The 26,695-nt window shown below is 44.6% G+C and overlaps 1 protein-coding gene across 1 annotated transcript in view; it reads right to left on the bottom strand.

Annotated features, from left to right (window-relative positions):
• The window catches only part of LOC126176171 (uncharacterized), a 118,176-nt gene that overhangs the window by 28,431 nt on the left and 63,050 nt on the right, over window positions 1-26,695 (bottom strand). The window contains exons 6-8 of the mRNA XM_049923311.1: window positions 10,386-10,599; window positions 9,008-9,174; window positions 93-250 (exon numbers count right to left, since the gene is read on the bottom strand). Of these exons, the coding sequence (XP_049779268.1) occupies window positions 93-250; window positions 9,008-9,174; window positions 10,386-10,599 (539 nt within the window). The remainder of the gene's footprint in view (window positions 1-92; window positions 251-9,007; window positions 9,175-10,385; window positions 10,600-26,695) is intronic.

The following is a 26,695-nucleotide window of genomic DNA, read 5'->3' as shown; positions in this document are numbered from 1 at the left end:
TTTTAAAGGTGTTTCTGTATGTTGCCTGTCACATCTGTATGTGTAAAATATGCAGTAGGTACTCGACAAATAATTTTTAAAGAATAGCTGACAACTACGCACCTGTAGCTTGGGTCTACACTGTTCAAGTGATTCGTTTCTAAGGCGCAACTCCTGGAGCTGTTGGGCCAGTAGCTCTTGATTTTCCAACCACGACATATACGTCTCCGTCCAGCTAGAGCGCTTCGCCTCCAATGTGCCACCTCCATAGCTGTAGAAAAACCAGTATAATTGTCAGAGGATTGTTGCAATGACTATGAGAAGAATCTGTTTTACATTGACTAGTTAAATTAGAGATAGGTGTTATCCAGAAATAAAAGATCTCCTTTCTCCTTAACTAATGCAATAGGTCGGCGTGCCACATGTTCCAACAACGCACAGACCTTTTACTGGCCGTCTGTGTGGCAGTCGTTCACATGCCGGGCAAGACAAGAGATTTGAGCACAAATGAGAGTATTTAGTTCATCGAGAAAGTGGTCGTTAGAGTTTTGGCAGGATACTGTTAAAGGGTCTATGAGAATCTACATTTTGGTAAGACTTGAGCTACCTGCATCAAATGCCACTGTCAACAACAAGTGGATTTGAGGGTAGTAGTCAGCTTGAAACAGCTGATAAACTAGTCATAGCGCATCTTAACACCCATCAATTGGAAGTGGGACTACAGCCATACTATTCAGAACCAACTCTTCCCTATCAGTTACGGATGTCACTGTCGTATCAAAACATTATTGGTAACAACGCATTGCAAGGAACATAGATTATCACGTTGGTCATGAAGTTACTATTTGATGCCTGAATGATGGAAAAACTTGTGCTGATGAACACCAATCTCGTTGTAAGAGCGTACTGAACAAAACATCATTCGAAGGACGATTTTGACAAAAGAGTAGAGTTTGGACATGTTATGAATTCTATTTATGGTAAATATTTACATGGGATGGTACTGGACACTCGTTACCTCCGTCATCTTCTTCACAGTTGGACGATGCAGCTGATAGTGGAGCATCAACTTCTATTTGGTCCTCTAGGACTACATCAATGGTCACTTCGTCAACAGAACGCTGTCATGAAGGTTGTACTAGCCTTGGATTCTGATTCTGCTGTGTTCAGGGATTTACTTGCAAGTGGTACTCGAAAAATTATAGACCAGTGGGCAGTCGACTCGAAGACCAGGCTGTGCCCTCACATCGCTGTACCACATTTCCCCCACACCAGCCCATCACCAACAATGTCTGCAGTAATATTAGAAACATTTGCATCGTACATAGTTTAGTCTTTTCTTATCCACTGCATGATGTTCACCCTTGTCACTTAAATTAAATATAAAAGTGACTCTAGCTTGGTTGCTCATCAGCGTGCTTCAATAGAGCTCTATTTCTGTTGCTCATTTGTATATTTTAATGGACATTTATTTCTGAGAGTAAAAGAGTAGTTGGAAGCAAAAACAGTAATTCAGTAAACATTTCAAGGTGTAAGAAAGGGGAGCAATGAGCTCTCTGGATCGATGCTGACCTTAAATCTTTGATGACATAAATACACTCCTGGAAATTGAAATAAGAACACCGTGAATTCATTGTCCCAGGAAGGGGAAACTTTATTGATACATTCCTGGGGTCAGATACATCACATGATCACACTGACAGAACCACAGGCACATAGACACAGGCAACAGAGCATGCACAATGTCGGCACTAGTACAGTGTATATCCACCTTTCGCAGCAATGCAGGCTGCTATTCTCCCATGGAGACGATCGTAGAGATGCTGGATGTAGTCCTGTGGAACGGCTTGCCATGCCATTTCCACCTGGCGCCTCAGTTGGACCAGCGTTCGTGTTGGACGTGCAGACCGCGTGAGACGACGCTTCATCCAGTCCCAAACATGCTCAATGGGGGACAGATCCGGAGATCTTGCTGGCCAGGGTAGTTGACTTACACCTTCCAGAGCACGTTGGGTGGCACGGGATACATGCGGATGTGCATTGTCCTGTTGGAACAGCAAGTTCCCTTGCCGGTCTAGGAATGGTAGAACGATGGGTTCGATGACGGTTTGGATGTACCGTGTACTATTCAGTGTCCCCTCGACGATCACCAGTGGTGTACGGCCAGTGTAGGAGATCGCTCCCCACACCATGATGCCGGGTGTTGGCCCTGTGTGCCTCGGTCGTATGCAGTCCTGATTGTGGCGCTCACCTGCACGGAGCCAAACACGCATACGACCATCATTGGCACCAAGGCAGAAGCGACTCTCATCGCTGAAGACGACACGTCTCCATTCGTCCCTCCATTCACGCCTGTCGCGACACCACTGGAGGCGGGCTGCACGATGTTGGGGCGTGAGCGGAAGACGGCCTAACGGTGTGCGGGACCGTAGCCCAGCTTCATGGAGACGGTTGCGCCTGGTCCTCGCCGATACCCTAGGGGCAACAGTGTCCCTAATTTGCTGGGAAGTGGCGGTGCGGTCCCCTACGGCACTGCATAGGATCCTACGGTCTTGGCGTGCATCCGTGCGTCGCTGCTGTCCGGTCCTAGGTCGACGGGCACGTGCACCTTCCGCCGACCACTGGCGACAACATCGATGTACTGTGGAGACCTCACGCCCCACGTTTTGAGCAATTCGGCGGTACGTCCACCCGGCCTCCTGCATGCCCACTATACGCCCTCGCTCAAAGTCCGTCAACTGCACATACGGTTCACGTCCACGCTGTCGCGGCATGCTACCAGTGTTAAAGACTGCGATGGAGCTCCGTATGCCACGGCAAACTGGCTGACACTGACGGCGGCGGTGCACAAATGCTGCGCAGCTAGCGCCATTCGACGGCCAACACCGCGGTTCCTGGTGTGTCCGCTGTGCCGTGCGTGTGATCATTGCTTGTACAGCCCTCTCGCAGTGTCCGGAGCAAGTATGGTGGGTCTGACACACCGGTGTCAATGTGTTCTTTTTTCCATTTCCAGGAGTGTATGTGACTTGAAGTGAGAGCAGTATTATTGTCTCCTCTCACTCCTCTGATGTGAAACGGTTGAATTTTTCGAGTAGAGAGGGGATGGGGTAAGAAGCGCGTGGTCAGTTCGTCCAAAGCCGCGATGGCACTTCTGATTGAAGACAAATTTTAAAAAGGGTTAATATTTCACGATTTTAAACTGTACTGCAGATGGAATCTCTGCTGAATAATGCCACACTCCTCTCCCCAAGATTCTAATGTGATTCAACTCTACTTAATCAGTATACACATCTATGAAAGGCCTTCTTGTTTGTGTTGTCACTTCCAAATGTATTGTAAAGAATTCTAAATACATTTTATCAGAAATCTGCTGATTGGTGTGGTGGTTTTTGGTCAATCAATATAGTAATTCATACACACACTGGTGTAGTGATGAAGGGTTTCACTTATGGTCGGAATGTGGTATGAGTAGTAATATGTAGTCACCATGACACAATTCTCACAAGTTTTTCAGGCTAAGAAAAACCATAATCATAGTTAGAACTTAGTATATCTTTTCCCTCCAACATACGTTTTCTCAAATGCAGTTTCGCGCTGGTAACATTGAATATGAGGGTAATCCCAAAAATTAGGTCTCCTATTTTTTTATAAGTACACAGACCTGTTTATTTCTACAACGGTTTACATCAGTTTACAGCTTGAACATTTAGCTATTTTTTGACATAATCACCATTTCTGTCGATGCATTTTTATAGACGCTCTGGCAGTTTTTGTATCCCCATGTCATACCAGGTCGCCACCATGCTGCGAAGTAGGATGCCGCCACTGGCGTGATCGTTCCTTGATCTCAGGTGTAAAGTGATGGACGAGTCGAGCACAGACGACCGTCGGAGCACCAGAGAAGTGCCAACACCTCGGGAGTAGCGCCAAGGGGCGCGGACCACGAACGGAACGCCACATGGGGGTCCGGCCCCAGACAACTGCCACGACCACAGATGGTGGACGAGCCGGGCGCGGACGTCCGTGGGAGCACCAGGGAGGGGTAAAAACCTCAGGAGCAGCACCTGGCGGGCGCGGACCGCGAACGGAACGCCCGACGCAGGACAGGCCTCAGACAGCTGCCACAGATGGCGCCCAAGTCGAGCGCGGACGTCCGAGGGAACACCGGGGAAGAGACAACACATTACAAGCAGTGCCAGGCGGGCGCGGACGGCAAAGAGAGCACCTAGCGCCGTCTGGGCATAAATACTGGACAAGATCCTCCAACACTGCAGTCTCAGGTAGCACCTGAAGAAGGCAACGAGTTATGTGGCCGAAATATTGTGCCAGAGCGACACAAACATCCGGCAGTAGACCCGATTGTTCCACATGTCAAGATCTCGCCGGGAAAGCCTGAAGAGTTACATCAGAAGACTGTACAGGGAGGAGATGTACCTTAATATCAAGAAGCTGGATAAGCTTCGACAGAGGAAGGGGAGGATGCTGAGTTCTCTCAGTTTCCTTCTGAGATGCCGAGAGGGGGATGTGGTTCCTGTCTTCGCAAGGTTCAAGTATCATGTTAACACCAGAATGGCGAACAGAATCAAACACCGAGCCAGCCTTGCGCTGGTAAGAGAAAGAGTGCGTGACATGTGCCACCGCCTAGATGTCACGTCCAGGGACTTGCTGTATCTCCACCTTTCCATAGCAGCCACCCTGACCCGTGAAGACTGGGACCAGGTTGATGGTGCCTCCTGGTCCTTGGCGGAATGCACCATGAGGAAATCAACAGCATGTCAACAGGCCAAGTTTGAGTGCCTTAACAAGAAGGTACAACAGGATGGGGACACATGGACAGTGGTCAACCTGAGCGACAAGCAGCTCGATGAGGCCACCTCAAAAGCACTTAGCAAGGGCCTCAACTTTGCAGCCACTCCCAGAAGCGTACCTGTTGCAGCCTTCATCAGTTCGGTTGAGCAGGTCGTCAACACATTACCTTCCAACGTGTCTGAAGAGATCCACAGGGAGACCTGCAGGACGAAGCCCCCCAAATCCAGCATCTCGAGCCAGGAGAGGGTGGCACTCAGGCAGCTACAGGAGGATGACAGCATTGTAGTTCTACCAGCTGATAAGGGTAACTCCACGGTCATCTTAAACAAGTTGGAGTATGATAGGAAGGTGCAACAACTTCTGGAAGACACTGCTTACAAACCACTAGATGGTGATCCCACTGACAAGGTGGACAAGAAGACCCAGAAGTTGCTGAAGGAGACAGGTCTACTTGAACAGGTCACCAAGAAGCTTTATCCCAAAGCACCTGTTCCACCCAGACTCTATGGACTCCCCAAGGTCCATAAGGAGGGGGTCCCTCCCTCTTCGACCTATTGTCAGTAACATCGGTGCAGCGACATACCTCACTGCACAATACCTGGAGAAGATATTGGCACCATATGTGGGCAAATGTGCACACCACATTCGGAACTCGGAGGACTTCCTACAACGGCTAAGGCAGCTACACATCGTGGACTCTGACATCATGGTCAGTTTCGATGTGGTGTTGCTCTTCACACGAGTGCCACTCACCGATTCACTCAATATCATTGGAGAGAAGTTCGATGGTGCCCTGCTCGACCTGTTCAAGCATGTACTGACCTCAACATATTTTCTTTATGGGGGTCAATTTTACGAGCAAACGGAAGGAGTGGCAGTGGGCAGCCCTTTATCACCTGTCGTAGCCAACCTTTTCATGGAAAGGTACGAAGAGGAGGCACTTGCATCAGCCACTTACCAACCCAAGTGCTTTCTTAGGTATGTTCATGATACTTTTGTCATTTGGCCCCATGGTAGGGAGAAGCTAGATGACTTTTTGGAACATCTAAATTCACGCTACCCAAGTATAAAATTTACTATGGAGCTAGAGAAGGATGGACAACTCCCATTCCTGGATGTCCTGGTCAAGAGGAAGGCAGATGGCACTTTGGGGCACAGTGTGTTTCGTAAGCCCACCCACACTGACTTATACCTTCAAGCCAGTAGCTGCCACCACCCGGCACAGAAGAATGGAGTCTTGAAAACATTAGTTCATAGGGCTCGAGCTCTGTCAGATACGGAAAGTCTGGCCACAGAGATAGAACATATACAGCTGATGTTCAGCAGAAATGGATACTCCTCCACAGACATCCAAAGGGCACTTCGTACTACCAGTCAACCACAGGGTACACAAGAGGAGCCAGAGGAGGCGAAGAAGGTGACATACCTGCCGTATGCTGGAACTTTTTCTACAAAGATCAGCAGAATTCTTTCAAAATATGATATAAAGAGTATCTTCTGTCCACCCTCCAAAATTGGGACCATGCTAGGGAGTGTGAAGGACGACCTGGGGCTACATAAACCAGGCATTTACAACATCCTGTGCCAGTGTGGAAAGTCATACATTGGCCAGACAATCAGGATGGTGGATGACAGGTGCAAAGAACGCCAGAGGCACACCAGACTAGGACAGGCAAAAAAATCTGCCATAGCGGAGCACTGTCTGGAGCTCGGCCACTCAATGGACTATAACAACACCAAAATTGTGACGCAGACGCCAAGATTTTGAGACAGTGTCATAAAGGAGGCCATCGAGATCAAGGTCACAGACAACCTAATAAACCGAGACAGCGGTTACCAGCTCAGCTCGGCGTAGAGTCCGGCTCTGGAGCTTATCAGGGCTCAACGAAATGAACCAACAAACTCCTCAAGAAGTAGTAACACTGCAGGAGTAGCGCCAGGCAGGTGCTGACCGCGAACGCAACTCCCGACGCAGGACGGGCCTCTGACAGCCGCCACGACCGCAGATGATGGACGAGTCGAGCACGGACGACCGTCGGAGCACCAGGGAAGTGCCAACACCGCAGGATCAGCGTCAGGCGGCCACGGCCGCGATTGGAGCGCCCAACAAAGGACAGGCCTCAGAGAGCTGCCAAAGATGGAGACCAAGTCGGGCGCGGACGTCCGAGGGAGCACCGGGGAAGAAACAACACCTTACAAGCTGCGCCAGGCGGGCGCGGACCGCGAACAGAGCCCCTGACGCGAGACGGGCCTCAGACAGCTGCCACAACTACAGATGGTGGACTAGGCGGGCTCGGACGTCCGTCGGAGCACCAGGGAAGTGCCAACACCTCGGGAGTAGCGCCAAGCGGGCGCGGACCACGAACGGAACGCCACATGGGGGTCCGGCCCCAGACAACTGCCACGACCACAGATGGTGGACGAGCCGGGCGCGGACGTCCGTGGGAGCACCAGGGAGGGGTAAACATCTCAGAAGCAGCACCTGGTGGGCGCGGACCGCGAATGGAACGCCCGACGCAGTACAGGCCTCAGATAGCTGCCACAGATGGCGCCCAAGTCGGGCGCGGATGTCTGAGGGAACACCGGGGAAGAGAGAACACATTACAAGCAGCGCCAGGCGGGCGCGGACGGCAAAGAGAGCACCTAGCGCCCTCTGGGCATAAATACTGGACAAGATCCTCCAACACGGCAGTCTCAGGTAGCACCTGAAGAAGGCAACGAGTTACGTGGCTGAAATATTCTGCCAGAGCGACACAAACATCCGGCAGTAGACCCGATTGTTCCACATGTCAATAAAGTGAGTGTTTGCAAAAACAGTAAGGATGCATCCTAATGGCGACGACGTCGTAGACGGATTTCCTTGGCCTCATCGCATATGCAGGGCTCATTGCTTTTAACTCCTAGAGACTAATTAGAAAATCTTGCAAAAACATTCACGAAGTTTGCTATTGCATTTTATTATTCGAAATGAAGTGGAATTACTAACCTAAGTTTCCATCATGCCCCTATACTCATCATCCCCCTTTTTGTCCTCATTGAATAACCACTTCACTTGTTCATCAGTAGCTGTACATGCAAGTTTTTACAACATTAATATCACTGATAGTTAAGAAATACTATATTTTTGACGTTTTGTTCACACAATGGCCAACTGTTTAATTACACTAAACATTATAAAGTTTGTAAGTAGGTAATCTGTAGCAAAGTGCACACAAAAATGATTACGTAGCATTCATTATTTGAAGACACAAAAACATTGTGAAGAACTAGAGAAAAGGAATCTTGCACATTTTTCAAACTTGTGAATAGATAGTGACAGACTGGACCCACTCCAGTCCTTCCGCGAATAAAAAGTCTCTGGCAGTACGGATAACTGAACCGAGGTCCTGTGCACGGCAATCAGCCATGCTGACTACTCAGATACGGAGGCAGATGTTTTCAAACCTATAGTGCACACAAAAGCAGTTACAACTTAGATTCTGACGGGACTTCCAGTTTCTTTGGGTGCATTCTCACACTCAGCTAAAAGGTAGCGAAATAGGGGTCTTGCCGAAGATTTCTGTTTCTGTGTTCCTGATTTCACGCTTTATGTTACTGAACTATTGAAGGACAAAGTTATATAATAGTAGGTATTGAAGTGTGGGCTAACAAGACACGTAAGGTTTCAAGCAAATGCCGGGAGACATGCGCAGGAGTCGATCGAAATCTTCCTTGGAATGTGGATTGCATTTTTCCCAAATCTTATGAACGATGTAAGCTGAGCAACCCAGAGCCCTTAGCTACCTTTCTTTCCACCAGTTCTTCCTGTGTGATACGTACAAACTGTAAGACAACTCGTAAAGAAGGGAAATGCGAATATAATAATGAAAGAGATGTGTTCCATGAAACTTTCTAATCACTTAATATTGTGTGTCTGATGGCTCATCGCATTTGGACCTTGGCAACTCAGTCATCCGACCACATCTTACAGCCACGCTTAAAGCTTCAATAATCAACGAAAAGCCATATTCTAAATCCCAGTAGTGTTAAAATTAAGAATAAACGCAATTGAAGCAATGTGATCTGTGGAGAATTTTGCACACTGCTAGGTGATAACGCTGTGGGAAAGTCTGAACAAAAGACCAATTAAAACTGAGGCCTTCCAGATATCGACATATTAATAAATGCTAGTAGTTTAAAACAATTATTTCGCGCATTATACCTAGGATATCGTTTGTACCTCCCGCTGTGCATGCTGGTGTACGATGGGGCGATTGGTGGCAGCCTGTCAATGGGTGGTGCACCGTCGTCTGTCAGGAGCTCGTCATCCAAGTCCTCCAGAGATGGCTGCCAGTCCTGCAGAGTGCTGGTCCTCGATGGCAATCTGCTTGCTTCCAACTGCTCAGTCTACCAAGAGAACATTGACATTAATAGCTCATAATTACGAAAATGCTACTTTCTGATGTAATGCCACTATGTAAATATTTAAGAGTTTTTTTTCCTCAGATTACTTTTTTCTTCATGGTAAAAGCTCCTTTCTTCATCTGCAGCTCTTTTGCGATTCCAAGCAGTTCGATATTTTGTGTTTATTTTTTAAAAATATATATTTGTTTTTACAAATTCCTCTATACAGCGAGATGGATGAGTACTGGAATAAGTATGTAAGATTTTGCAAATTGAATAAACCTGTGTGATAGATTTTATTCCAGTGTTAACACAGCTGTTTCGGTTGTCGTTCCTGGGTTAATATCTTATGAGGTAAAAATCCACAATTTTGCACGGTTTATGTCGCAAAATAGGGGCCATATAACTCACTGCAAGAGTCGAAGTTTGTTCTTCACTGTACGATTAAAACACCCACTACAAAATATTGTTTGTTCCTTGGCTCATGTGGCTTACAAACCACCGCTAAGTGCATGGCAGAGGGTTTTGTTGAAATACAACTGTCGATATATTCTGTTACTGGATTTATCGGAAACTTAGTATAACTCGTAAAGACACGTGGCCACCGAAGGTACAGAAAAAAGTAAGATTTTACTATGGAAAACTGACCACTTACTTTTTCCGAAAGCCCTAGCTATTTAAATGCCATATATACCTATAACAATATTTTAGTGGTCACCAAATAAATCTGTCATCCGTGTAGTTAATGCTCGACTTATTCAATTTCTTGAGTCATTCCAGCATGGCACAGAACCCGAAAGACGGGCAATATTGAAGAGCTTCTGTAAAGTTTGGAAGGTAGGAGACGAGATACTGGCAGAAGTAAAGCTGTGAGTACCGGGCGTGAGTCGTGCTTCGGTAGCTCAGATGGTAGAGCACTTGCCCGCGAAAGGCAAAGGTCCCGAGTTCGAGTCTCGGTCGGGCACACAGTTTTAATCTGCCAGGAAGTTTCATATCAGCGCACACTCCGCTGCAGAGTGAAAATGTCATTCTGGAATATGTTTATGGGTTTGGATCACAGTTAAGCACACATCTTTCACTGCAGTATCTGGAAATACACCTATCTAGTATTTCAAGGCAACAATGTTTGTTTCTAAAATCAAACTATCGATTACTGTAAAATCTCTACAGTTAACAGCTACAGCATTGCTATATACTGAAAGCTTTCGCTGTACCTGCTGTCCTATGTGACTTGGCACTGTAGATACTGAATGATGGCTGGGCGAACTCAGACGCACAGCGTTCAGGAAGTCTTCCTCTTCAGCAGTAGGCGACTGCTGTTCGGGGACGTCGTCCTCCAGCCGAGTTACGTGCAGCTCCTGCTGGTTCTGCAGCCAGGAAGCGTACGTGTGCGTCCAGCTACTGCGTTTCGTCGGCGTCGCTATGCCACTGGAGCACACAGGGGGGATATAAGTCACTGCCACCTTACGCAGCCGCTACATATTTGTTCCATGTGCTGATCAAATCTGCTACAGAACTGATAACGGGTAAACAGGGGACGACATTAAGCCGAAATGAAAATTCTTCGTCTTAGAAACATAAGCTCTCTTACCTTAGCATCAAGAGGACCATTACATATGCAAAGAAATTTTAGTACTTGAATGAGCTTGAATGTGACATCTTGTTCTTGCTTGTACCATGGTCATTCAATAAATAATGCTTCACAATTTTTCTCAATATATATATATATTTATTCTTAAGATACATAGTTCCGTGACAATACCAGTAAACAATTCTTTTTACATGTATTCTTTTATCACAATTTCTATGGCCTTACGGCAGCGTTGGATAAGAGTATATGTTGGTAAAAGCTCTTGTCGTGTGCTCGTAGCTACGTTTCCATTGCATGAATCATTTTCAAAGTGTGTCCCAGGGGAATGTGGCCTAAAGAGATGGAATTCCGAGGGCGATAGGTCTGGGTTGTAGAATGCATGAGTTAATAATGTCCAGTCCAATTTGGCGGTAGGTTGCTGCGTTCTGAGACTTGTGTATGAACGTGCATTATCCTGTTGGTACAAGATTTCTTTTAGATTCTTGTCAAACAGAACACTTCGAACAGGGTTTATCAGTTTAAAATAATATCTATCTTACAGATGTGACTTTGTTCAGAGTATTGACGTATGTCTCTGAATTAATAGTTGACCCTTTTGGCATCACATCCACGAGAATGACACTACCACTATCCCAAAAGACTGTCATCATGACTTTGCATCTGAGGGAACTACCTTGAATTCTTATTTTTTGGTGATTACAGGTGATGCCACATAAGTGACTGCCTTTTTGCTTCCGGCTCAAAGTGATGCACACATCTTTCGTCACCTGTAACGATCCGTGACAGAAAGATCATTCCATTAGCCTTAAATTGCCTCGAAAGATAAGATGAAAAAGATTTTTTTCTTTTGTGAGTGTTCGTGGAAAACATAGTGAACACATCGTGAATATCCACGAGCCTCAGTCAAGTTCACCGATAACTGTAGAGCCTATTGCGAGCTGTGATGCTCCCGTATGCACGTATAATGGCATCCATGTGATTAACCATGTCGGAAGCTGTGGCGATGACAGGACGTCCCGAACGTGACCGATCATGGATTTCAGTCTCTGCACTTCCTAACACTTTAAGTCTCCTTACTCATTGTCCAACAGCACTGTTATCGACTGCATCTTTATCATATACAGCACACAATCGTTTGCATGTTGTTCACCACGTTTTCTTTTTCCACAGCCAAGAATTCAATTACAGCTCATCGCTTGTAACGAGTTCGTTGAGTACGGATCTCCCATCTACCGGAATCCGAAGATTCGTAACCGTGCAGAAGAAAGATTACAGTTGCAGCACTAAAGCGACGTTTCCACATACAGGATGGCAGAAACAGTCTGAAAACCTTGTAAGTGTTTTGCAGGTGAGAGTATGCTGAGGAATAATTGTTCAGAAAAAATTTTGATACGTTGCGACGTTTTCAAGTTATTTAGCATTGAAGCTACCCAGTCAGCTCCTCACGCGCGCAAATTCAAGCAACTTGCCAGCGGCGGTGTCGCCAAACGTGTTCTTCATTTCGTTTCTCCATACCGAACAGTCGTAGCTTTTGCTCTCCTAGCCAAAATTTATCACCTACGAAAAAGGCACAGTTTAACTGGGGATGAACATTTCAGCAAGGTGTATCTAAAAGACCCACTAAAGGCTGTGCATTACCAAGTTGTAGAGTATGCAAGTGCCCGAATTTTCTCGTGTAACTACCTAGCTGGCGAACTTTTAATGCTAAATAACTCGGAAACGGCGCAGTGCACACATTTTTTTAACAATTATTTCTCAGCACATCTTCCCCTGCAACACCATTACAAACTTTTCAGACTGTTGCTAACCACCTTATACGTATTAACAGCTGTAAAAAATTGAGAGATTGCTCATTGAATGACCCTTGTACAACATTTTTAGCTCGTTCAAGGATAATTTTCTGTCTTACAAAAAATATTAGATGTTGGATGCACTACTTGATTAAACGGAAAATTTTAAGATAAAAGGGAGCTTCTACAGTAAGTTTATTCAAGCAGTTTACAGATATCCGCGTTTTCAACTACAAACGAAACATTTGTCATAAGTAAGAAACACATTTTGTATACAGTATAAAAACGCAGACAGGTAAGCAGATCGGACAGTAGAATAGTCACCCCTAAAACACATCACGCTAATGCCGTGTAACAATTCTTCTAATTTTGATACTGATCTCAATTCGGCGAGGGAAGAATTCACAAGTCACTTTACGTGTGCCATCTCCAACTGAAACCACCTACTGATGATAAGATTCCGCAGAACTACCAAACTGATGGGATGCTGCTGCTAAGTTTCACCTGCTGTTAAAAACAGTCCTAGAAATTTTTCTACACGATTAAGATAGGGTGATTTAGCGGGGCAGCCGAGGTGCAGTAGTGTGCCTGAATGGTTCATCGATCAAACCAGGATTATATGCTCTGTAAACACAGTGTTGTCGTTTTGGAAGACGAATGTGCCCACAGCATACTCGTCATGAAGATAAAGAACAACAATAGGACACCGAGAATGTTGAAATAAACACCGTTGTAACCTGAATGAGTAGACCAAGTCATGGTATTGTAATGCACATCACTTTTTTCTCTTGTATTATGAATCTTTCTTCTCTCGAATGACATTCCTGCAATAATCTGCTAACATAGAAGGCACCCCCTTCCCTTCATAACGCCTTTCTATGGCAGAAATGTCTTTATGGAATCATTCGCCATGTTCATTCGATACGTCACTACAACTCTCTGTGAAGTAGTGTAGATGGGAGTCCATTATATGCATCTCAGGTCTTGATATGCTTTGATCATGTCATTAACCTTTGCTTTGTAGTTAGTAGCTCTTCTTCTTCCGAGGAAGTTTTCTGCCACCGTCTTGAAACAGTCCCATGCTGTCTTTTCTTTGTCAGTTAAACGTGCTTCAAAATTTCCATCTTTCTGCAGCTCCTTGTTTTGTGGGCCCACAAATACGCCTTCCTTTATTTCTGCAGCTGAAAGGCGGGGGTATCTGAAAGCTAGATATGCAACCCACTGCCTGTTGGATCCATGGCCTTAACGAATTGTTTCATTAGGCTAAGTGTGATGTGAAGCGGTGGAAGTAGTATATCTTCAAGAGCTACCAGACTTTCACATTGTACATTCTTTTCGCCCACTTTCCATCTCCGCCTAGGCCGCTTCTTTTTCACATAGTGAGAATTTCTGTCTCGACTATCCCACTCGCAAAGAAAACAGGCATACTTCGTGTAGCCTTGTTGCATTTCCAATACAATAGCAATTACTTTGAAATCTGCACATATTTTGCATTTGTATTCATTGTATTGTACTGAATTTAGCATCCTTGGTACGAATTCGTAATTCTCTTTGGTCAAGCAGGCGTAAGCTACTGGAACAGAAGGTATTTTATTTCCATTATGGAGCAAAACACCTTTGAGACTTGTTTTCGACGCATCTATGAAAAGTCTCAACTCCTGTGAAATGTAGGTGAAGTACAGCACTTTCATTAGGCCAGCAACGTCATTGCAAAACGTCAGTGCTCTGTCAGCTGCAAAATAGCAAATAAAGGCATGTTCTCTGTGCCTGAACACACTGATTTTAGTACTCTGGTGGAGTAGATTATACTCTTGTAATCTTGAACCAAGCAGATGCGCCTTCTGTTTACTTAGTCCTAGATGACGTACTAAATCAAAAATGGTTCAAATGGCTCTGAGCACTATGGGACTTAACTTCTGAGGTCATCAGTCCCCTATAACTTAGAACTACTTAAACCTAACTAACCTAAGGACATCACACACATCCATGCCCGAGGCAGGCTTCAAACCTGCGACCATAGCGGTCGCGCAGTTCCAGATTGTAGCGCCTAGAACCGCTCGGCCACCCCGGCCGGCACGTACTAAATCATTTAAAACCGCTTGTGTTAACAAATGTGGGGATGACTCACTTGTGTAGCGATATAAAGGATCATCATCTATGATTTCTTCAGTACTACTTACTTCACTGTCACTCCGAATTTGACCTGGAGCTCTTGAAGGTACTGGAAGGCTGTCAGAATGTTGCACTTGCATTCTCGCTGAAGGCAGATCTAGGTAAACAAAGTGCCTCTTCGATTTTTTTGTTTGTAAAACCCTGAATTTTTGTTAGACAGAAATAACAATTGGTAACGTGGTTCCTGGGCTCTGTCCACGCCATGGGCACAGCGAACATTCTCTTTACCTTTCCACTACCGAATTAGTTTGCAGTAACATGTAGCACAACAGAAATGTGGTGTCCATTCTTTACCTTGATCTCCTACCTCTACTACAAAGTAATCTTTATATGCTTTCTCTATGACTGTTAAATTCTCTTCCTACTTCTGACAAAGGCGTCCTTCCCACAGATATAGCAGAAGTTGTCTGCCTTATATCGACATCCACAACGACACGGCATTTCTGAAAATTTAAAAATACCAATTCAATAATACACCTGTACTACATTAATACTAGAGAACTAGAGAAACGCCGGCCGTGGTGGCCGAGCGGTTCTAGGCGCTACAGTCTGGGACCGCGCGACCGCTGCGGTCGCAGGTTCGAATCCTGCCTCGGGCATGGATGTTTGTGATGTCCTTAGGTTAGTTAGGTTTAAATAGTTCTAAGTTCTAGGGGACTGATGACCTCAGACGTTAAGTCCCATAGGGCTCAGAGTCTTTTGAACCATTTTGAACTAGATAAACGCTGATATGTAAAACCAAACAGTCAATTTACCTTCAGCGACAGACTAAATCAGTTTAAACACAGGAACTTATAAGTTCAACTGTGCTTGGAGATATGACAGAGACGGTTACTTGTCAACCAAAACACCCGATCGTTAAGATTGACACAAATTACGGCTAACACCACTGTTGTAAACTCGATGCACCTGCCTCTGGGAAGCGTGAAGGTTTACTGCCGAGGCAGCGACCGGCTGTCGCCCTTCGAGTTAATGAGCTGTTCAGGTGGTCTTAATGACATAGGTGTGGCGGGGGATAAACAAATAATGTCTGATCCTTCCCACCCGCTGTTGAACAAGAAATTGTTACTTTCCATCAGTACTGGATGCGGCAACATATCAGTTTTTTTTTTTAATAAAGTACCCCTGACTACGATATTATGTTTACATACTAGAATTTCCAACGGTAAACAGGTTTGGAAGCACACACTTTAATATCAGAAATAGAACCCTTGCCGAACAGTGTAATTCGTGACACTCATCACTGGTGCCTGTCGCTTAGGAAGTTCTTAAGACCACTAATCATAATATATCATATTACATGGCTGCGCGTGGTACACCGCCCTTTGTAGAGTCGTTACTGCGTCCTTGTTGATACACTAACAAATAAAACAACTTTATTCGTGGAGTGGTCATGGGCACATCCAAACATGACGTTCCTTTCTGCCATTCTGTAACGTCTCAATATCGACTGCACTGATGACATACTAACAGCAGCACATACACACCACAAACAGTTGTACACATTCCTACACACCACTTCACTGCCATGACTTATGTCGGCGGCGGGGGATCACGTAACCGGCTTCACAGCGACCAGCATTCCCTTCTAAGGGAGTGACTAATATTTTGTGCATTCTAATTATTACGAAAATGCAAATACATTAATTTGTTGTTAACTCCTGAAATTGCATAACACATACTAGCAAAGGTCACTGTCATCCACACCTCCAAATTTTCCCGCACGCACTTGTACACATATGGTGCAGCTGCAAAAAGTTGTGTGATACTTATTCCAAGGTCATGTATACTGACGACCATGAACTTTGAGTCACAAGTGACTTTTGTTTTATACGAGGGCTATTTCGTTTTGTAGGCCTAAGGTGCGATCGGTCGCGACATGGAGACCACAGTGAAAATCCCACGAAGCTTTGCACAGATGTGTTGGACTGTGTCTCTAGTATGCGCTTCGATCGCGTCACGTCGCACCTTTCAATTTTAAGTGCATAGCGAGCACGTAAAGATGCCTAGATAATAGCGTCGCGCGCTAAGTATGAGCGCCTGACGAGAGATTTCGCCTGATGTCATACATCCCATACAGCTGTTATGCTTTTCCTCGTTCATGGCAAAACTCAACTCGGAGGCACTCTGCAGGGATAAAGAAGATGCTCCTGCAGCGTTTTCGATGGGAAATGTTGATCACCCACTCAGTATACAGCCCGTAATTGGCTTCCCCTGAGTTTTATCTCTGCTCTTATGAATCGCTGGCTATGGAGGCAACATTTTGGCACAGACAACGAGCTGCAGACCAGCGTAGGGACCGGGCAGAAAGCACAGGTGGCTGTCTTTTATGGCGAGGATATTGGAAAGTTGGTACAATGCTACGACAAACGTCTAAGTCGGATCGGCGACTATGGAGATAAGTAGCTGGAAATCGTAGCTAACTGTTATAAATAAAACATTTCTGATTTTCACTGTGTTTTCCATATGCGCGACCGATCGGACTTTAATAAACGAATCACCCTCTTACAAGTATCCACATTTGTCACGAATTTGGGAATGACAGAAACTGGAACTAACTAGTAGGATTAATAAAGTTCTATGTTAAACTAACAGCCTGGTAGAAATTATGTCATTCTTCAAATTTATCGAGGCTGTGGCGCCCACTCAGAAGAAGACAATCAATATGAAATAGTAGGCAGTGATATCTTGATCCGAAACAGAACCAGCGAGATATGCGGAAGAGGTACCTGCTATGTTTGCTGCTGTGGGCTGAAGAGGTATCTGATTTTGTTGCCGTCGGTAGCCGCTGTTTCGATGGCGCATCTTCGGGTGACAGTAACTGGTCGCCGCTGCCTTCCGGTAGAGGCTGCAGGCGGCTGGTCCTGATCACACTCGACGGCGACCCGAGCGCTTTCTTCTGCAAGCTCTGTACAATACAACATTCAGCGTGCTCTATCATTATTTTAAATACACGTCACGAAAAACAGCATAGAGTTCCTTATTTGTTGACAGATTTCTTGCATATGCTGCTGGACAGATCTGCTACGCGGAATAAAAAGTGTCAACTATTTATTCTCGGCCATAATGGCTATGTTCGTGAGCCATGACTGTGTGGGATAATTATTTATTTCTAATTTCTGACAAAATACAATATGCAATAGTGCAATGTTAATCAAGAGCTCCGCCATTACACCAGTGATGCAAGTGAAGCAGCAAGATGATGAAATCGCTGTGATATCGTACATAGTCAATCACAAGGAAGAAAACCAGCAGAAGACATCACTGATTTCGATTTCTAGCCATCCACTGCCCCCCTCCTCCCCCTGAAATGCCACACCAGCCGCTACGGTAGCAAACAATGGGCAATGGGTTCTAAATTAATCTAGTTTAAGACTGTTTGTTAAGTAACATTTGTCTGCATGTATGTATGTATAAACGCCTGAAGATGAACAGAACATGTTCAAAACGCGTTGTATTATGTTGGATTAAACATAAAATAAAAAAGTTACTGGTAGCAGAAATTAGAAATAAATAAGTGTAAACTATTCTCGCATTTGCGCAATGCATCCACTGTGTCGGCGAAACACAACTTCATTAATTTACCGAGAACAATGCCTGGACATGCAGAGAGATGGTGGTATGAATGGAAAATTGTATTTACGAGGGGCGTTCCACAAGTAATGCAACTTATTCTTTTTTCTCGGCCAATTTCGGTTGAAAAATGAGGAATTTGCTGTGGTACATTGTGCAATATTCCCGCTTCAGTCTCTATAATTTCATGAAATTCCGACAGGTGGCCTTCAAAATGGCGACTGCAACGTAGGTCCATTCCGAGGATAGAGCTGTCATTGAGTTTCTTTCGGCACAAAAACACAGCATTGCAAATACTCATAGGCACTTGCAGAATATGTACGGAGACCTGGCCAGCGAACGAAATCACAGTGAGTCGCTACGCGGGACATCAATGCTGCAAGGTCGTCAAAACCTATCCGATCTCCCGCGCCAACCGACCGCCCAAAGCTGTCTCTCCTGCAGTGTTGGAACATGTGGACACTCCCATTTGAGGTGTTCGACGGATCATAATCAAACATCTCGCTGCACAACTGGAAATCTCTGTTGGTAGCGCTGACACACTTGTCCATCATTAGGGGTACTCAAAATGCATGCACGCTGGGCTCCTCGTCCACCCTACAGTCCGGATCTCTCGTCTTCCGACTTCCGTCTGTTTGGCCCAATGTAGGATGCACTCCACGAGAAACAGTACGTGCATGAAGGGGAGATTATTTATGCAGCAAGACGGCGGGTCCGATGTCGACCAGTCGAGTGGTACCATGCTGGCATGGTCCCTCCCAGTAAGGAAGCGTAAGGCCGTCCCATTGAACGGAGACTATGTTGAAAAATATAGCCAAAAGAGTCATGATTACTATAGTGAATTGGAATCTTGAATAAAGCGAACCTGCTTTTAGGGAGAAAAATGTGTTGCATTATCGCCGGCCAGTGTGGCCGAACGGTTCTAGGCGCTTCAGCCTGGAACCGAGCGACCACTACGGTCGCAGGTTCGAATCCCGCCCAGGGCGTGGATGTGTGTGATGTCCTTAGGTTAGTTAGGTTTAAGGAGTTCTAAGTTCTAGGGGACTGATGACCTCAGATGTTAAGTCCCATAGTGCTCAGAGCCATTTGAACCATTTGGTGCATTATCTATTGAACGACCCTCGTATTATGACGGTATATGCACTGGTGAGCAATACTTAGGGGCGAAAGTAACTTTTCCCTGATGTGTCGCAGTCAAGTATCACAGATTGACCATACATAGAAATTGTTATTGTTGTGGTCTTCAGTCCTGAGACTGGTTTGATGCAGCTCTCCATGCTACTCTATCCTGTGCAAGCTTCTTCATCCCCCAGTACCTACTGCAACCTACATCCTTCTGAATCTGCTTAGTGTATTCATCTCTTGGTCTCCCTCTACGATTTTTACCCTCCACGCTGCCCTCCAATACTAAATTGGTGATCCCTTGATGCCTCAGAACGTCCTACCAACCGATCCCTTCTTCTGGTCAAGTTGAGCCACAAACTTCTCTTCTCCCCAATCCTATTCAATACTTCCTCATTAGTTATGTGATCTACCCATCTAATCTTAAGCATTCTTCTGTAGCACCACATTTCGAAAGCTTCTATTCTCTTCTTGTCCAAACTATTTACCGTCCATGTTTCACTTCCATACATGGCTACACTCCATACAAATACCTTCAGAAATGACTTCCTGACACTTAAATCTATACTCGATGTTAACAAATTTCTCTTCTTCAGAAACGCTTTCCTTGCCATTGCCAGTCTACATTTTATATCCTCTCTACTTCGACCATCGTCAGTTATTTTGCTCCCCAAATAGCAAAACTCCTTTACTACTTTAAGTGTCTCATTTCCTAATCTAATACCCTCAACATCACCCGACTTAATTCGACTACATTCCATTATCCTCGTTTTGCTTTTGTTGATGTTCATCTTATATCCTCCCTTCAAGACACCTTCCATTCCGTTCAACTGCTCTTCCAAGTCCTTTGCTGTCTCTGACAGAATTACAATGTCATCGGCGAACCTCAAAGTTTTTATTTCTTCTCCATGGATTTTAATACCTACTCCGAATTTTTCTTTTGTTTCCTTTACTGCTTGCTCAATATACAGATTGAATAACATCGGGGAGAGGCTACAACCCTGTCTTACTCCCTTCCCAACCGCTGCTTCCCTTTCACGTCTGGTTTCTGTACAAATTGTAGATAGCCTTCCGCTCCCTGTATTTTACCCCTGCCACCTTTAGAATTTGAAAGAGAGTATTCCAGTCAACATTGTCAAAAGCTTTCTACAAATGCTAGAAACGTAGGTTTGTCTTTCCTTAATCATTCTTCTAAGATAAGTCGTAAGGTCAGTATTGCCTCACGTGTTCCAGTATTTCTACGGAATCCAAACTGATCTTCCCCGAGGTCGGCTTCTACTAGTTTTTCCATTCGTCTGTAAAGAATTCGTGTTAGTATTTTGCAGCTGTGGCTTATTAAACTGATAGTTCGGTAATTTTAACATCTGTCAACGCCTGCTTTCTTTGGGATTGGAATTATTATATTCTTCTTGAAGTCTGAGGGTATATCGCCTGTTTCATACCTCTTGCTCACCAGATGGTAGAGTTTTGTCAGGACTGGCTCTCCCAAGGCCGTCAGTAGTTCCAATGGAATGTTGTCTACTCCGGGGGCCTTGTTTCGACTCAGGTCTTTCAGTGCTCTGTCAAACTCTTCACGCAGTATCGTATCTCCCATTTCATCTTCATCTACATCCTCTTCCATTTCCATAATATTGTCCACAAGTACATCGCCCTTGTATAGACCCTCTATATACTCCTTCCACCTTTCTGCTTTCCCTTCTTTGCTTAGAACTGGGTTTCCATCTGAGCTCTTGATGTTCATACAAGTGGTTTTCTTATCTCCAAAGGCCTCTTTAATTTTCCTGTAGGCAGTATCTATCTTACCCCTAGTGAGATAAGTCTCTACATCCTTACATATGTCATCTAGCCATCCCTGCCTAGTCATTTTGCACTTCCAGTCGATCTCATTTTTGAGACGTTTGTATTTCTTTTTTTGCCTGCTTCATTTACTGCATTTTTATATTTTTTCTCCTTTCACCAATGAAATTCAATATTTCTTCTGTTACCCAAGGATTTCTACTAGCCCTCGTCTTTTTACCAACTTGATCCTCTGCTGCCTTTACTACTTCATCCCTCAAAGCTACCTATTCTTCTTCTACTGTATTTCTTTCCCCCATTCCTGTCAATTGTTCCCTTATGCTCTCCCTGAAACTCTGTACAACCTCTGGTTCTTTCAGTTTATCCAGGTCCCATCTCCTTAAATTCCCACCTTTTTGCAGTTTCTACAGTTTTATTCTACAGGTCATAACCAATAGATTGTGGTCAGAGTCCACATCTGCCCCTGGAAATGTCTTACAATTTAAAACCTGGTTCCTAAATCACTGTCTTACCATTATATAATCTATCTGATACCTTTTAGATACATAGAAATAGAAACATAGATACATAGAAATAGAAATAGAAAAACTGCTACAGTATAGTAGTATAGTACAGAAGTAAACTGAAAGAAATACTTAGTGAAACGAACAGAAATGACACTTTCATTGAAAGACAATGATTACACTGTAGTCACCCCGATTCATGATGGTCCCCCAGACGTTAAAGAAGTCCGGACATGGTTCTTAATAGGTTGTGTGGTCACCACGGACGGCACAGTATTCTCTGAAATGTGCTCCGATGCTGAGCACAAGGTTAGTAAGGAGTTCGTGTGCTATGGCGTTGTGTTCCTTCACCAGCACGGTCTTCGACTGCTGGATGGTCATTGGTGCATGTGGAAGTGCTGCGATGTCTCCCGACAGCATCCCACACGTGGTCGATGGGATTTAAGTCGAAAAACGGACAAGATAACTCCGAATACCCTGTCGTTCCAAGAGCTCCTCCACATGCGCTGTTCGAAGCTGTCGCGCCTTTTCACCCATAGAAATGAAGTCAGGGCCGAATTCACCTATGAAAAGATGCACAGGGGTAATGTTGACCGGTGAGTACTTTTGTCGGACGTACCACTTAGATTTCTGTTAGCACTGAAAAACCTACGTAAAGGCAGCTGCTCTCAGTCGTTGAGTGAAGGCCATGAGCTACTGGGTTGTCCATGGTGAGAGGTAATGCCTGAAATTTGCTATTCTCGGCACACTCTCGATACTGTGGAACTCGGAACGTTGAATTCCCTAATGATGTCTGAAATGGAATGTCCCAGTAGTCTAGCTCCAGCTACCATTCCGCGTCCGAAGTCTGTTAATTTCCGTCGTGCAGCAAGAACCACGTCGGAGATCTTTTCACATTAATCACCTGAGTACAAATGACAACTCCAGCAATGCACTGACCTTTTGTACCTTGTGTATGTGATACTATCGCCACTGCATATGTATATATGGCTACCCCATGAATCATGCAATGACGTAAGTCATGTTAGCTTCATCTTAGGAATAGTTCCGTTTATATGGTAACACGGTAGTAGTAGAGTGGTATGAGAGTCGTTTAGAAGGATAAACTGGAATAACAAGTTGTCAAAAATTTCTTTCTTTTGGGTAGACCATCATCAACAGAAATTCACCTGAAGTTGTTAAAACACGTAATGAATCTGTGCCTCCAGTTTGTGCCAATCTTAAAATCTAATTGCTACACAATCTGACAATTATTATTTTTATTATTACACTGACGGGAAAAAACTGAACCAACAAGAAGTTATGCGACATAAACGAAAGTTGGTAGGCGTGTTTTTACGTCTGAAAGATGATATCTATTCCATTTTTGCGCCGGGGTACAAATCAGGTTTGCTTGAAATTCTCGATATGATGGTGGTGAGCGTTTGTTACCTTTGAGACTGGACATGGCGCGTTGATGTTAGTCAATAATGCCTTTAAGACGACAAAGACCCCATTATCAACACCTCACTAACTTTGAGCGAGATCGTGTAATAGGGCTAATAGAAGCTGGATGGCCCTTTAGCCATACTGCAGAAAGACTGGGCAGGAAAGTGGTTACTGTACATGATTGCTGGCAGCGGTGGTCACCAGAATGTACGGTCGCAAGAAGACCGGGCTGCGGATGGCCAGGTGGCACTACCGACAGGTAAGACCATCGTGTCCGGCATATGGTTCTGGCGCATCGTACTACATCTGCAGTAGCAATTTGAGCAGCAGTTGATACCACAGTGACACTACGAACTGTTAAAAATCCGTTACTTCAAGGACAGCTCCACGCAATACGTCCTATAGCGTACAATCCACTGACCCCAAACCAGCGCAATTTGCGACATCAGTGGTATTAAGCGAGAGGTCATTTGAGGGCAGGGTGAAGGTCTGTTGCGATCTATGATGAAAGCTGTTTCTGCCCCGGTGACAGTGAAGGCCGTGTGTTGGTTAGAAGGCCAGCTGACGACCTGCAACCAACTTGTCCGTGTGCTAGACGCACTAGACCTACACCTGGATTTATGGTCTGGGGTGCGATTTCGCTTGACAACAGGAGCACCTCGTGGTTATCCCACGCATCCTGACTGCAAAGTTGCACGTTAATATGGTGAATCGACTTGATAAGCTGTCATTCATTAACAGCATTTCAGGCGGTGTTTTCCAACAAGATAACGCTTGTACTACGCGATTCATAATCGGTGCGCTATTTGAAGGACCCTTTATAATGATTAGTTTTACGCATTCCCACCCTCCGTCTTTCCTTCCATATTCATTACGCTTACTGGGTGCTTGTGCATAATAGCATTGATAACCGAATCATGAAAAGAAACAATGTCACCACAAAACCACATCTTCGTCACCAGTGTTTTATGAAAAATTTCATCAACTGTATTAAATCTGTAATTGTATATTTAATTCATTATATTAGTCATGTAATTATGTAAACTTGTTTTTACATGTACATTATCTAACTAAAAAATGAAGGACGTAAAAGACATGGTCGAATGCCAATCTAGCTCCGTACGTTTACACACCACCTGTGGGTAAGTAAATGGAGGTGCTATTCTCTGTGAAAGGGAAAATGGCCACCAGAGTGCGTTAGTGTTTTGTGTTATCAGACTCACTGTGGGTCTCCATTTCGGGAGGTGTAAGGTGGCTACTGAGAGTTATGTCCTATTCTACCAATGTTTTGGAAAGGTATAGAGTTATTTCTAGTGTCATGATGAGGGGAGCCATTGGGTACGGCACCAGGCTATAGCTAGTAGTAACTGAGGGACCCCTGTGTCCTCACGCGTTACGTCTGATGCGACAATATTGTCGTGCCATTTTTCAATAGGACAACGCTCGTCCACACTTGAAGAGTGTCTGTGAACTGTGTGCGAGATGTTAAGGTACTCCTATGGCTAGCAAGATTCCCAGATCCGCCCCCGATATAGCTAGTGTGAAGCTTGTAAGGGCGTCGTCTCCTTCCCAGTGCCAGTATCCAGTATAGTATACCAAGAGCAAGCTGCGGCAGTTGTGGAGCCGATTGCCTCAGAGCATCACACGACGACGGTGTTACGCTTCCCTACCGTATTGGTGCAAGTATGGTATACCCCTTGGGCTTTGTAGGCGATGGATGTCGTGCATCGATCGGCTGACCAGATTGACAATTTTACCAATGCTGCGAGGTGGTGCGTTTCACCTGCGCGAGCGAAATGTTAATTCATTGACTTATAGTTGCTGCATGGGGAGCGAAGAAAAGTAATACAATCGGAATGTGAGAAACTTTTTAAGAGACAGCATAACGAGAGGACGTGTCGGAAGTGTGTTCGATGAAACAGTAATTGTTAGTCGCGGTGTTGTATAATTTGTGCTTTTTGAGATCCACAAGCGATACGCAATGATTACGTGGAGTTTAGTAGTAACGGCCATAATAGAGTCTGTTGCTTTTCAAAGGTAATTGCGCGTATTTAATTTTGATGAAAGGATTCTGTGATGAACTATTATGTACTACAAGCTTGTATAGGACTTCGAACGTTTGGTGGACGATGTTTGCTGTAGAACCTGCTTCAATAACACAGTAAAAAGCGTAGAAAAAAAACTCATTTCACTCGCAGGCAATCATCGAATGACCAAATGCGAAAGGCAGTTTTCCAGTTCGAGAAGAACCTATAGAAGATTTCTTTCTTTTACATGTCAAGAATTTTACTGGCAAACGTCGGAGTCGGCAGCTGCTTCTCCACCACGAGAGAAACTTGTCCACGTGTACTAAATTACGTACGTTGTGGGGGTCTTCGACGCCGCACGGAATGCTGTACTTCACAGACATACAGAGACACACTAGTTCAATAACAACGAGTTTAATATTAAAAGCTGGAAAAACATTAATTTTTTCTTATGAGCAGTAAAGTATAGTAGCATCGAGGGGTGGAGGGGTGCAACGTCACGCTGATGGGTTGGTTCACGCTATTTAACTTTGTTTCGGAATCGTTGCAATAACTGTTTCTCGACTCGTGTAGATTCATTTGTTTCCTATTTATTTTCTGGCTGCTAACAATCTTTTGTCAGGTAGCGTATTTAAAATCATTTTGGGCTGAATAGCAGTGAGGTGGCTACATTTAACTGTAGCTACTCGCTCTCCTGGTTTGTTGACAACAGGAACTACCAACAAAGGAAAACTATCAAGGAATTTCAGAGTGTTTTCTTAGATGAAATAAGTCTACATATTAAATTGGCTTACCGTAGTTGAGTCTTCAGAAGCACTCTCGGCTGTAGCACTGCCACTATCAAAGTCCTTAACCATTTTACAAACGAATAGAGTGGATTCGTTCTTGTCGCTAACGTTGCTAGGACACTCACTCGGAGAATGCGCTGGAGGAAAGGAAATAGTAGGTTCACTAGAATCAGACACCATGGCGTTCACCAAGCAGCTAAGCAGGCTTTTTTTGGATGCGCTGGTGTCCTGAGTAACAGCAGCCTGTACAAATTATAGAAGGCAAATTTACATAAATTTTCTTTCTCGCCTGATTTTCAGCATACATCTTGCCTCTTACAAGGATGACAAGTTATTGTGTACCTTATGCTTTGCAGAATCCTGGGAGATACTGTCACCACTTAGGTACTGGTCTACTGCTGCGTTCGACGAAAATGGTAATGATGTCCTTTGCTTGTAACCTTTGGCTTGATGGGATGCTGCTCTCAGTGGTTGAGATAGCCATCGCAGTGATCTCGTCCATGATGTAAATCTATGAAAAATAATCACATATCAAATATTTCGTTCTAATATCTTACAGATCTATCTTCAGAGTCTCAACAAGCATCACAGAGATAATTTAAAAGCAACTCTTAGACTTAGCTAGAGGCTAAGAATGCAAAGTAGATTCATATTTTGGAAGAATTAGCTTAAAACGATAAACATCTACACGACTACTCTGTAATTATCTCTTAAGCGATTATCAGGAAGCTCT

Source organism: Schistocerca cancellata, chromosome 3 (assembly GCF_023864275.1).
Source record: "Schistocerca cancellata isolate TAMUIC-IGC-003103 chromosome 3, iqSchCanc2.1, whole genome shotgun sequence".
Lineage (NCBI taxonomy): Eukaryota > Metazoa > Arthropoda > Insecta > Orthoptera > Acrididae > Schistocerca > Schistocerca cancellata.
The sequence above is the reverse complement of the archived record's forward strand: the minus strand, read 5'-3'. Positions and strand labels throughout refer to the sequence as shown.